This window comes from Dryobates pubescens, chromosome 29 (genome assembly GCF_014839835.1).
Source record: "Dryobates pubescens isolate bDryPub1 chromosome 29, bDryPub1.pri, whole genome shotgun sequence".
NCBI lineage: Eukaryota > Metazoa > Chordata > Aves > Piciformes > Picidae > Dryobates > Dryobates pubescens.
The window spans coordinates 11712322-11725307 of NC_071640.1; the positions used below are offsets into that span (position 1 = coordinate 11712322).

The following is a 12986-nucleotide window of genomic DNA, read 5'->3' on the forward strand; positions in this document are numbered from 1 at the left end:
GTCTGCTGCCTCTCTCAGCTGTTTCTTTCCCAGGCTGAGTCAGTGGAACAGCGCTGAGGACTGGGCAGTGGAAGCGGGCTGGCTGGGGAGCTAATCCTCTGCCCATTTACACCCCTGGGTAACCCCGGAGTAACCCCAGGGGCTGTTACTAGGAGGCTCCCGGGAATCCCTCTCAGCTCTCACATCTTGGCACAAACCCCAATGCTCCATTACAAAACCCAGGTGTGACCATGGCAGGGGACAGGAGCAGGGAGGGTGTGACGGCAGAGTGCCAGCCTGGGCAGGAGCTGCTGGTGTCCCAGTGGTGCCAGGGCACAGCTGAGGTGGCTGTGCAGCTGGTGACAGGGTGCAGGGCTTATCACAGAATCAACAAGGTTGGAAAAGACCTCAAAGATCAGCAAGTCCAACCTCTCACCCAACACCTCATGCCTGCTAGACCATGGCACCAAGTGCCACATCCAGTCCCCTCTTGAACACCTCCAGGGATGGGGACTCCACCACCTCCCTGGGCAGCACATTCCAATGGCTAACAACTCTCTCTGGGAAGAACTTTCTCCTCACCTCCAGCCTAAACTTCCCCTGGCACAGGTTGAGACTGTGTCCTCTTGTTCTGGTGCTGCTTGCCTGGGAGAAGAGACCAACCCCCACCTGGCTACAACCTCCCTTCAGGGACCCTGGGACAGGCTCTCACCACTCTCAGTGTCAAACATTTCTCTCTTGTCTCCAGTCTCAATCTCCCTCTTTTAGGTCAAACCATCCCCCCCTTGGCCTCTCACAACAGGCCCTGAGAAAGTCTGTCCCCAGCTTCCTGCTCAGCTCTCTAAGCACTGCAAGGCCACCAGAAGGTCTCCCTGGAGCCTTCTTCTCTCTCCAGGCTGCCCAAGGCCAACTCTCTCAGCCTGGCCTCCCAGCAGAGGGCTTCCAGCCCTGCCAGCACTGCTGTGGCCTCCTCTGGCCCTGCTCCAGCAGGTCCCTGGCTGTGCTGAGGGCTCCAGAGCTGCCCCAGCACTGCAGGGAGGTCTCAGCAGAGGAGCAGAATCCCCTCCCTGCCCCTGCTGCCCACACTGCTGGGGCTCAGCCCAGGCCAGGCTGGGGCTGGGCTGGCAGGGCTCAGTGCCAGCTCATCTCCAGCTTTATTGGCACCTCCCAGACATTCCCTTGTTTAAAGCATCAGCAGCTTTTACCTTCCTCTTCTTCCATCTGCATCTGGGCCCCTCACTGGAGCTTTGTCCTTGCCTTTTCAGCACTGCCCTCACTGCTGCCCAGTGCCCTTATGTTCCTCACCTGCCAGCATGGCAAACATCTGCCAGGTGCCATTTGCTGGGTCTATAAACCCAGCCAGAGAACCACACCAGCAACAGAGAGCAAAGCAGTGCAGCCTGCTTTCCCAGCAAGGGCTCTTTTTATTAAGTCATGCCTTAAACCCCAGAAACATTCCTGTGTTTGAGCCTGGCTGGCACACACGACACAGCAGCTTGCCTCAGACAGGGTAACAGAGGCAGCAGTGATGGCAGCTGGGTTGCTCCACACCTGGGCAGCAGGCAGCCAGGCAGAACCCACCCTGAAAACAGGGGAGAGGGCTTTGGAGTAACCTTTTGACTTCCCCAAGGAGCCAACCCCCTGGGTCCAGGGCCCACCAAGAACCTCAGAGCTTACAATCTGTGTTTTCAGCTCTCTCCATTGTGACAGCTTTGGCCCTAAACCAGCATCTCTCAAGCAGGTCTCTAACCCAGAGGCTCTCTCAGGGCCAACGTTTCATGGCTCTTCGGAATTCGTTCTGCCTTCAGCCTCCCCCTGCAATAGGATGATCAGAGGAGGGACCTGAGTGCTGGGACCCATCACAGGCAGGTGATGGGCCTGCCTGAGCAGTGTGGAGCAGCACAGATGGATGCAGCCATAGCACAGAACCCCAGCACGGTGAGGGTTGGAAGGGACCTCTGGAGCTCATCCAGTCCAACCCCCTTGCTAAAGCAGGGCACCCACAGCAGCTTGCCCAGGAGCACAATGGCCTGGGGGGGGTTGGAAGCTCTCCAGAGGAGACTCCACAACCTCTCTGGGCAGCCTGCTCCAGGCCTCCAGCAGCCTCACACCAAAGAAGTTTCTCCTCCTGTTCAGGTGGAACCTCCTGGGCTCCACTTTGTGCCCAGTGCCCCAAGCTACCCTGTGTCAAGTCTGTTTGAAAGCAGCAGGATGCTGTCAGCTACCCTCTGAACTCAGCTGAGGGTGGAGGGAGATGCTTTGTCCTCACATGGTTTGTCAGTGGTTGATTTCTCTTCACACTTGGGTGGCTTGGGGTTCCCCCTCCCCCCCATTACTGTGGCAGTTGTGCTTCCTTTTCTCATTGGGATGAAACTTGCTCGAGGATCTCAGACTTCAGGAGCATTACTGGTCAGAACCTGTTCTTCTCCACACTACCAGGTCATTTCAAAGCCTGCACTGTTCCCTTTTGTTTGGTTCCCTTTACAGAACACCAGTGATGCCCCCAGCCCCCAGGAGCCCTGCAGCAGCAAAGGGAGGGCTGGCAGCTGAGCAAAGGAGCTGGAAATGAAAACTGGCACCTGAGCTCTGAGAGGAAACAGCAAAGATGCCCTGAGCTCATTGCCTGCCTGCCCTGTGAGAGCTCAGCTTTTGCTGCTGCTGGTCTCACAGCAGCAACCACTTCAGTTCCAGGAACAGTGCTGCTGAAGCACAACAGGAAACACACAGTGGAAAAGCTGCAGCCCCTTCTCGCTCCTTCAGGTGCAGCTCCAGCCTGGTTTTCTTGGGATAGGGATCACCAAACCCCCTCAGTTTCTTCAGTCTCCACCTCAGCAATCAGCAGAAGGCCTGGTGGAGCACAGAGGGCAGAGAGAGTGCAGGGGAGCAGGAGCCCTGTGCAAAGGGTCTTGCTTGGCTGCACTTACCTGCCATGGGCATGGCAAATGTAAGGGCAGACACCTGTGCCTGCATTGCCAGCTCCCAGTTAAGAGGCCCTTGTAGTGGGGGCTGCATTGCTGCAACTCAATTGCAGCACTGAAAGAAGTAAATCACAACCCAATTGTCCTCACACACCTTTGACTGAAGCTTTGTGAACACCACCAGTGTGGATCTGTGCTGGGCCTGAGCCCGAGGCCAGGGTGCCTGGCAGGGACCAGTGCCTGGCCTGCTGCTGCAGCCTCCTCCAGCTCGGTCTCCACAGGTAAGAAATGTCCCCCAGGTACAGCCCAACACAGCCCCTGCACAACCACAGGAGGACAAAGCCACTCAAACACCCAGAACCCCCCAGACACCGGGGAGCCAGGCGGGGGCTGAGTCCTTGGTGAATGCCAGGAGAGACTACCCCATGAGGCAGGATGGGAGCCTGGCTCCATCAGCTGCTTGAAGGGCTCCACACTCGAGGCTTAGCAGGGGGAGAGGCTCTGCTTGCTGAAGGTCTCTAGGGCCAGTGGTGCTGGGATTGAGCAGCAGCTCATGTGGATGCTCAGACAGACTGGGGTGCTCCATGACCTCACCAAATGCAGCCTGGGTCCCCAGCAGCACATCACAAACCAGCCCCAGCTTTGGGTTGTAAGGGACATTAAAGATCATCCAGTTCCAACCCCCCTGCCAGGCTGCTCAAGGCCTCACCCAGCCTGGCCTTGAACCCCTTTATGTCAATTTTAAGGACACTCTGAAAGCAACACAGTAACGTGAAAAGTTAATAGGTTGTATTAGTTACAACTTACTAAACACTTATGGACAGGTGCAGTTTAGCTTCCCTTCAGATGGATTCCTTACATTTCAGGTCCACAGCATTTATTCCTTCCAGTCTTTTTCAGGCTCTGCCAGGCTCAGTCAATGTCTGAATCCAAGCAGCTACCAGTTCTTGCCACTCTTCAGGGGCTCACACACAGCCTGGGCACAAGGCAGAGACAGCCAACTGGCATCTCACTGCCAGCTCTGCAGGATCACCCGGGACAACCACCAGCACCAACAGCTCACTCAAGCACCCATTTACTCATCAGCTGGGCTGGCAGCAGCAGGCTGTCCTGGCATCAAGACCACAACAGTTTCCAGTTGCCTTTGCCTTGTGTTTCCACAGCTGGGAGCTGAAAACCACTCCAGGGCAGGTGCAGAGAGCCAGGGATGCTCTGGGGCCGGTGGGACAGAGTCACAAACAGCTTCTCAGACAGAGTGGAAAGAGGCCTTGCTGCTCGGTATGCCTTGGGGGGACACCTGTGTGGCACCCCTCAGGAGGGGCTGGCTGTCTTGTCCCCTCCAGGGGCTGTCCCAGCAGCCCCCTGAGCCTGGAGCAGCTCAGTGCTGGGTCGGTGTCCGGTGCTGGCCGCGTGGCCAGGGAAGGCTGACTCAGCCCAGCACATCCTCTGAGGCATGGTTCCGGCAGCGTGTGCCAAGGGCCAGGGGCCCTGAAGGGTTTCCCAGTCACACAGCAACCTGCCCTATGCCGGACCAAGGCATTCATCAGCACTAAGTGTGGCTTTTACGCCGGGCTTTGGTGGGCTGAACGTTTCCGCTCGCACCCAGGCAGCAGAGGGGGCCTGGCGCTCCACCTCCTGCCCGGGCCGGGCGGAAGGACAGGCCCCCAGCCCCGGCTCCTGCCACTGGCCACTTCCAGTCAGCGCCTTCCATTCGCTCATCCAGTCCACGGCTGGTGCCCGGGGGTGACGAAGCAGCCTCCGCAGTCGCTCTGCCAGCAGAGCCCTGGGAACCGGAACTGCCAGGCACAGGTCACTCCGGCAGTCACGTCCCGGCACAAGAGCGGCTCTCAGCGAGGTGGCGGCGTGCCAGGAGCCACGCTCACGCCGCGCGGAGGGGGAGAGCTCTGCCTCACGCAGCACTGCTCAGGGCAAAACCATCGGGGGCGGCCGGGGAGCATCTCCCCCAGACCGCAACAGTGAGCCTGTGCGTGAAGACACAAGGTGAACACACAGCACACACGCTCCAGAAGCCCCTGGAGCACAAAACCTGTGCTGGGCTCCAGGCAGCGAGTCCAGGCTGAGAAACAAGGAACGATTCCACTTCCAGAGTCCTTCTGCAGAGGCAGAGCTGAGCCCCCCACGGGCCGTGGCTCCGGCAGGTCCGGAGGCACCGCCGGGCGGCAGACGCTGGCAGGATCCCAGGGTGTGCACAGCAGAGTCCTCGCCCCGGGCAGGACGAGCTGGCTGCTTGCCTTTAGCTGTCAGATGTTTTGCTACAGCTGCAAGGGGTTCCTGTTGGTGTTTCTCGTTCACTGCAGGAAGGGATTCTCTGCTAACTCATCCATTTCCCACCCCAGCCGGCAGGTCAGCTGCAAAAGGAAGTTGGAGGCTGCAGCGTGAGGCAAGGTGCAGAAAGCTCCATCTCAAATGTCTGTGGCCCCCCGGTCACCTCAGCTTTCTTTTTCCCTTTCCTCCTCAGATGAGGGGAAAAGAGGAAAGGCTCTCTGGAAAGGCTGTTTCAGACAAGTGCCACATCCAAGACCATGACACCCAGCCATGCCTCTGCAGCTGAGGGAACAGGCACCAGAGAACATGGTCTGGGGCTGCTCTCACCCAAGCTGAGGAGCAGCAGACTGGACAGCTGATGCACTTGCTGCCCACCCTTCTCTCCTGGAGGTCACAGTCCCAGCCCTGCCATAACACAGCCAGCAGAGCCCTTTGCTGACATCCACCAGGCCAAGGCAAGGGGCTGGAGGTCACATCCAGCACTGCCTCAGAGCCAGAGCAGCAGAAACTCCCACAATGGCTGTGGTGAACGGCTAAGGGCTGGCACCCAGTTTAGCTATTCCAGCTTAATCTGCTTCTCTCCAGGGTTAACCAAGTGCCTACATTTCTCCAGCCCTTGCCAAAAGCAATTCCAAGCCCCACAGGAGCTGCAGCAGCAGTTCCCCACGGTGGTGCTGAGCGTAGTGGTGCAGCAGAGCCGCTGGTCCTCTACCAGAGCAGGCAGGGCTGGAGCTCAGCTGCACCACAAGCTGCTGGCTACAATTACCCTGCTGAGAGAGGAGCTGCAGCAGAGCCCATTCAGACAGCAGTGAGGGACTGGGAACAAACTGGTTTCAGGGCTTTCAGACCTTCAGACCCCAGCAGCAGGCCCTTGATGGCTGCGAGAAGCAGGTGGAGGTGGAAGGACAAACTGTGCCTTGTACTCAGCACAGCTTCTGCAGGCAGAGAACCCTGAGGGCAAGCTGGGCCCATGGGCACTGCCCAGGCCTGTCCTCAACCTGCCACAGAGAGGAGGCTTGCAGAGGCTGCTGGGGCATGAGGAACAAGGAACAAGGGAACAGGGGAAGAGGGTGCTTGGCCTCTGCCAGGAGACACCCTGGCTGTGACCCTGCTGCGTGCCGGCGGCAAGCGCGCAGCCAGAGGTCACCCCTCAGAGGCTGGTCCGGCTGAGGGAGTTGGAGGCTCTATTTCTAACCTTAAACTTTAAATAATGACAGTTTTCTTGGGGTTGTTTTGTTGTTTGGGGTGGGGTTTTTTTTTTGCACTCCAGCCTCTGCTGATCCCTTCCTTCCCCAGCAGCCACTCCAGAAACTCGACCGGCTCCGGAAGGGAAGATCTCGGCTCCCCTCTGCCAGAAAGGGTTGACTGCAATGATGCTACTGGCACAAAGGACTTGAAACACCAAAGTTCTATTGTCTTTCCAGTCACAGCTTTGAGAGCAGCTCAGCTCTTGAGTCAAATGAACGCTACACAGGAGAAAAAAACGATGTCCCAAACAGCACAGACTATGAGGAAGAGAGATCTTTGGAAAAGAGAGAACTGCATTCAGCATCATACCACAGTCAGCTGCACCAGGACAAGAGTCTGTGAGGTTCATCCAAACACCTTCCTACAGGAGTGAGGCAACTGTACAACCTACCTTCCTACTCCTGGCTCTACAAGTGGGCAGTGAGGAGAGATACACACTAGCTCTACACAGGAATCACTCAGTGGGTACACAAACAGGCCCCTTCAGACTTCAATAAGATATCAGTGGTTCCACAATGCTACATTCATGCTACCAAGTTCACTGGATGGGGGTTTTACATCAGAAAAAGAGAAAGGGAAGAACAGTTTGTCTGAACATAACCACAGGAGGTAAAAGGGTCAGAAAGGGCAAAAGGAGAGAGTTTTGTGTCAGCTTTTTAACCCTGCCACTGCCATTTCCTTCTGTGAACCACACCTGGTGGTGTGCTTTCATCCTGCCTGCAGCTCCCACCTCTCAGGAGCTCAGCTGGTGGGAGCCACCCTGCTAAATAACCAAGAGCTGGCACCAATCCTGTCCTCTTTTGATAGCTGACACTTCCTTTAGAAGCTGCAGAGCAGTGCCTGTTATCCCCTTCACCCTGAGCCTGGAAAACACGACCCAGTCAAAAGGACAAGAGCCCAGCCAGGGCTGAGAGGCAGCCAGCAGACCTGCCAAGCTCAGGCCAGCTCAGCAGGGCAGCTTCCCCACAGCTCCCCTTTGCCTTCAGTGATTCTAAAGCATCTCTCCCCACCGAGTCCCCTCCTTGCTTACTCTATGTACAGTATTTCTTCACAAGTTTTGCTATAAAACTGCTCTAAATGTACAGGGGTCAGCAGCTCCAGCCAGAGAGAGGCCTGCTCCCCAAAACCACAGCCACAGGGAAGTCACAGGGAAGGAGTAACTACAGAGCAGAACAAGTTGCTCTTCGTGTAAGGAGTTAAAAGATTTGTACAGATATTTTCCCTTCACAACCAACTGATTTTGGGTCTCAGGAAACCAAAGGAATCCCTCCTGCTTATTGCCCAGTGAATCTGACTTGTCTAAGAAACACCTGGGCTCACCTCCCAGAACTGCCAGGGTGACCTACACAGGCTGCAGGCACTGCTTACCCTCCGAGCAGGAGAGCAGAGGACGAAACAAACTCTTCCCAAACCAAAAAGCCGAAACGCATCCTCAAGCACAAATCACAGAGTTGGTTGGGCCGGGAAAGACCTCCAAGGTCATCCCCCTGCGCTCTCCAAGCTCTGCTTTCGCTCTGTCCTGCACAGGAAAGGGTGGTGAGCAGCTCAGAGCACTGCACAGGTCCTTTCAGCCCTGGTGAGCTACGCGCAGGCAGCAGCCGGCAACCGAGCCACCGCGGGCAAGATTCAAGCCCGTGCTCCAAAGCCTGAGCTGTGCTCCTCCACATGCCTCAGGGAACAGCCTCCAGCGGAGGATTTCTGTGCTGCTCCACGCAGCAGAGCTCTGTCCCCTCCACACACACACAGAGCAATGAAGGAGTTAATCGCCATGGCTATTAATTGTCTACTTCATTTGTATACCGCAGCGAAGCTGGCAGGGAGGCTCCCTCCCAGCCGGGGCCCCGCGACTCTAACCTAGGAAAGGAGTTCAGCAAAACTCAAGCCCCTGGGTTTTAAGTTTTGCAAAGCAGCAAAAGAGAAAGTAAGGAACCAAGTTGTGCCTAACTGGAGGAGAAAACACACACACGGGGTGGGGGTGGGGGTGGGAGAGCAGGTACAGGGTCAGTGCAACACAGCTACTCTGAAAGGAACGACCAAAACCACCGCGAGGGACGCAGCAGACATGCAGGGTCTGCTAAGTTACCTTAACCCCGTGTTTGCTGGTGATTAAATATGTCTACAGAAGATAAGATTACCAGGGGTGGGTTGGTTTTTGGGCTATATTTTCAAGCAGACCCCCCCCCCTCCCCCCCCAATACCTCACCTATTGGTTACTGGTGTGTTAGTTTTAACTAGGTAAAGAGTGGGAGGGATTTCACCACCGCCCTCCCTCCCCCCCCCCCCCGCTATAAAAATTGCACTTATTTGCTATGAAACAAACCCCAAAGTCTTTAAGATCTGGATTCTATACTCCAGTAGATATTCACATGGAAATTGGATCCTCTTGAGCTAAGCTTGCAGGAGGTGTAGCAGTCCTTGCTCCTCCAGACCCCCCCCCCTGCCCCCAGCGCAGAAGGTCGCCGCCGGCGCCGCGCTCCGCTCGCCGCCTCGGCCTGCGTGGGTGACTGGCTCTGGTGGGGTTGGGTTGTGTGAGAAAACCTGAGCTTCAAAAAGTCTTTAAAAGGACCTGCAGTCAAATCTGGCCCATTCTGACCCAAAACAGCTCAGTTCTGCAAGGATCTCCCATCCCGTCCTCCGTTCGCACAGCTCCTCCTGAGACACCGCGGCTCTGACCCGAGGCGAGCCAGGCGTCAAACCCTCTCCCCCTCCAGTCTCTCTTGACCCAGGAGGAGGCTTCCCTCCTGAGGGCTCCTCCTTCCCTCCCTTAGGCTTCCTCTAGGGCTTCCAAGGGCTCCCTGTGCCAATAAAAAAGTCTCTCTGCAATCAGCATGACTTCTTGGACACCGGTGATCACCTTCCTCTGGCAAAGCCTTCTGCAGCTCACAAAATGTCATCGTAGTCCAAGAGCTTGGAGTGCTGGCGCGTCTTCCACAGGCGGAACAGGCGGAAGTCAAAGTAAGTCTCAATCATCTGCTTACCTGCAAGGAAAGGAGGCAGAGGGCTCACACCTGCAGCCTGGGAGAGACCTCAGAGGGGTCACAGCCTGCAGCCAGCACAGAGACCTCAGAGGCATCACAGCCTGCAGCCAGGGAGAGACCTCAGAGGCATCACACCCTGCAGCCAGGGAGAGACCTCAGAGGCATCACACCCTGCAGCCTGGGAGAGACCTCAGAGCCATCACACCCTGCAGCCAAGGGAGAGACCTCAGAGGCATCACACCCTGCAGCCAAGGGAGAGACCTCAGAGGCATCACACCCTGCAGCCAGGGAGAGACCTCAGAGGCATCACAGCCTGCAGCCAGGGATCATAGGATCAGAGGATGTTAATGGTTGGAAAGCACCTCTGGAGATCATCAAGTGCAACCCCCTGCCAGAGCAGGACCATCAGATCCAGGTCACACAGGAACACATCCAGATGGGGCTGGAAAGGCTCCAGAGAAGGAGACTCCACTCTCTGGGCAGCCTGCTCCAGGGCTCTGGGACCCTCAGTGAAGAAGTTCCTCCTCATGTCGAGGTGGAACCTCCTGTGCTGTGCTCAGGGGGGTTACACCCTGAAGGCAAGGGAGATTGCAGAGCCTGCAGCAGCCCACACAGGGCCACAGGAGCAGCTGCCCATGTGCTGCACTTTGAGAACAGGCATTCAGCACCTCCCCCAGGGCATGCAAAGGTGCCCGTGGGAATCAAACATCTCTTTAGATCTCCTCAAACCATGAAAGGCTCCTTGATAATCCCCTCGGCAGGGTTTGTCCGGGGGGGAGGGACCTGAGCTCAAAATCTGTCTCCAGACTTTGACCTCTCTGCACCGGCTGCAGAAAGGGGGTTGGGGGGATGGGGCAGGAGCTGGAGAGTATCTGACAGCAGCTCTTACAGATTAAAAGCTGCCCCTGCCCTGCCCAGCTGCCTCCTGCCCTGCACAGTTGCCCCCTGCCCTGCACAGCTGCCCCTTGCCCTGCCCAGCTGCCCCTTGCCCTGCACAGCTGCCCCCTGCCCTGCACAGCTGCCCTGCACAGCTGCCCCCTGCCCTGCACAGCTGCCTCCTGCCCTGCCCAGCTGCCCCCTGCCCTGCACAGCTGCCCCTTGCCCTGCACAGCTGCCCCCTGCCCTGCACAGCTGCCCCTTGCCCTGCACAGCTGCCCCCTGCCCTGCCCAGCTGCCCTGCACAGCTGCCCTGCACAGCTGCCCCCTGCCCTGCACAGCTGCCCCTTGCCCTGCACAGCTGCCCTGCACAGCTGCCTGCCCCCTGCCCTGCACAGCTGTGCCTTAGAATCACAGAATGGTTTTGGTGGAACAAGACCTTTAAGACCATTGAGTCCAACCCTTCTCTAACTCTACCAAGGCTGGGGCTAAGCCATGGCCCTCAGCACCACATCTCTGCCTCTTTTCAACCCCTCCAGGGATGGGGATTCAGCCAGCTCCCTGGGCAGCCTGCTGCAGTCTTTGAGAACCTTTGCAGTGAAGAAGTTTCTTCTAATGTCCAACCTAACCCTCCCCTGGTGCAGCTTGAGGCCATTTCCTCTTCTCCTGCCACTTGTTACTAGGGAGGAGAGTCCAGCCCCCACCTGGCTCCATCCTCCCTGTGGTAGAGAGCAATGAGGTCTCCCTCAGCCTCCTCTTCCCCAGACTAAGCCAACCCCTGTCCCTTCAGCTGCTCCTCCCCAGCCCTGTTCTCCAGACCCTTCCCCAGCTTTGAGGCCCTTCTTTGAAGCTTCTCCAGCACCTGAATATCCTCCCTGGAGTGAGGGCCCCAAAACTGAACCCAGTACTCAAGGTGTGCTGAGCACCATCACTGCCCTGGCCCTGCTGGCCACACTATTGCTGATCCAGGCCAAGATCTCTTCTGAGAGCTCAGAAGGTATCACAGCAGGACACAGCAATGCTGTGGCACCAGTCCCCCCCTGGCACCTCTGATGAAGGTGGGGAGGGTCTCCCCAGGCAGCCACAGGCTGGGCAGTGTGCAGGGGGCTGGCACTGGAGGCAGGCAGTGCACAAGGGCCAAGAAGCTTGGCCTCTGGGACAGGCCTCAGCCAGGGGATTTTCACTTTTGAGGCCTGATTAAGGTTAGTTTCAGATGACTTTGCACAGGATTAGAGAGGCTGTGCTGTAGGCACGTCCCAGGCTGATCCAGGGCACAAATGCAGATGGATTCTTCTGCCCAGCTTCCTGCTTAAAAGCTCACACACAGAAGCCAAGGCACAGAGAAACCCAGGGACTGCCCTGCAAGAGGCTTCTCAGCACACAGGCAGGAGCAAGCTCACTGTGGGACCTGTGCAAGCACTCTAAAGCTGGCTCCAGAGCTCAGCAGGACACACACACAGAGAGCTCTGCACAGCACCTCTGTGCCCAGCTCCTGCTCCTTCCTGTGAGGGGGAGTTGAGAATAACCCCTGGGTGCTGCTGCCAGCTCTGAGCAGCAGAGGAAGTACCCACAGTGCTTCCAGCCCAGTGCTGCATGGCTTTATCTTCCAAGATAACAAAGTACCAAGGACTGCAGCAAGGACACAACAACAATGGCAAATTCAGAGCACATTGCTTAGGGAGCTGCACCCAGAACCACAGAGTGCTGGGGGCTGGAAGGGACCTCTGAGGATCATCACACCCAAGCCCCCTGCCAGAGCAGGATGACCTAGGGCAGGTCACAGAGGAGCACATGCAGGCAGGCCTTGAAAGCCTCCAGAGCTGGAGACTCTAATTACACTTGCCAAAGAACAGGATAAAAACATCTGTAGCCCCTGGAACTCTCCTGAGCTACAGGCAAAAAACCCACCCCAAACCCCAGGCAGGGCAGCCTGAGAATGGCTCTCTTGGGCTCCAGCCCAGCCACCTGTTGATGGCACAACTCACTTGGTACCAGTGGTTGGGGCCCTGGAGAAGACACCTCTGCACATTTGGCCACAGAGAAAGGTCTGGATGGATTGCACATGCCCTGCTAACATCAGAAACCCTCTAAACTCAGCCCAGAAAGCTGCCTGCTGGTCAGGCTCCTTGGCCTCTGCCAGGAGCCCAGGGAGTGCCCCCTGGCTGCAGGCCCAGCCACCAGGGTAGGTGAAATGAGAACGTGGAGGAGCTGCAAGGGGAAATCCAGGCTCAGCAACTGAGCTGCAGAAGCAAACTGAAGGCCTTGGCAGGACTTAAGGGAGCTCCAAAGTGCCTTTTCAGGAGGATGGCCACTGAGGGAGGCAGGGCAGCTGGGAAGGAGTGTGTCCTCCTACAGAAGAGACATTACCTTGAGCTGAGAGTTCAAGTGGAGACTCAAAGGCAACCCTATAAGGATTCATTAAGTTTTTCAGATTCTGAAATAGCTGCAAAGGAAACAAACCCAGAGTCAGCAGCTGCAAACCAGGAGGAGCCCCAGGGCACCCCAACCTGCCCCAGCCTTGTTCCCTGCCTCTGGAGGATGTTTCACTCTTGTCACAGAATCACAGCATGTCAGGGGGTGGAAGGGACCTCTGGAAGTCACCCAGCCCAAGCCCCTGCCAGAGCAGGGCACACAGCAACACAGCCAGGTGGCTTTGAAAGCCTCTAGAGGAGACTCCACAACCTCTCTGGGCAGCCTGCTC

The 12986-nt window shown here is 57.1% G+C and overlaps 1 protein-coding gene across 3 annotated transcripts in view; it reads right to left on the minus strand.

The window, feature by feature from the left end:
* Positions 1–8904: 8904 nt before the first annotated feature.
* Positions 8905–12986, minus strand: part of NSMF (NMDA receptor synaptonuclear signaling and neuronal migration factor) — a 62822-nt gene continuing 58740 nt past the window's right edge. For 2 of the 3 annotated variants that reach the window (XM_054174360.1, XM_054174361.1), the window contains 2 exons: positions 12653–12728; positions 8905–9409 (listed from right to left, as the gene is read on the minus strand). In XM_054174360.1, coding sequence (XP_054030335.1) covers positions 9312–9409; positions 12653–12728 — 174 coding nt within the window. In that variant the 3' untranslated portion in view covers positions 8905–9311. The remainder of the gene's footprint in view (positions 9410–12652; positions 12729–12986) is intronic. The other variant, XM_054174359.1, reaches the window with a different exon arrangement.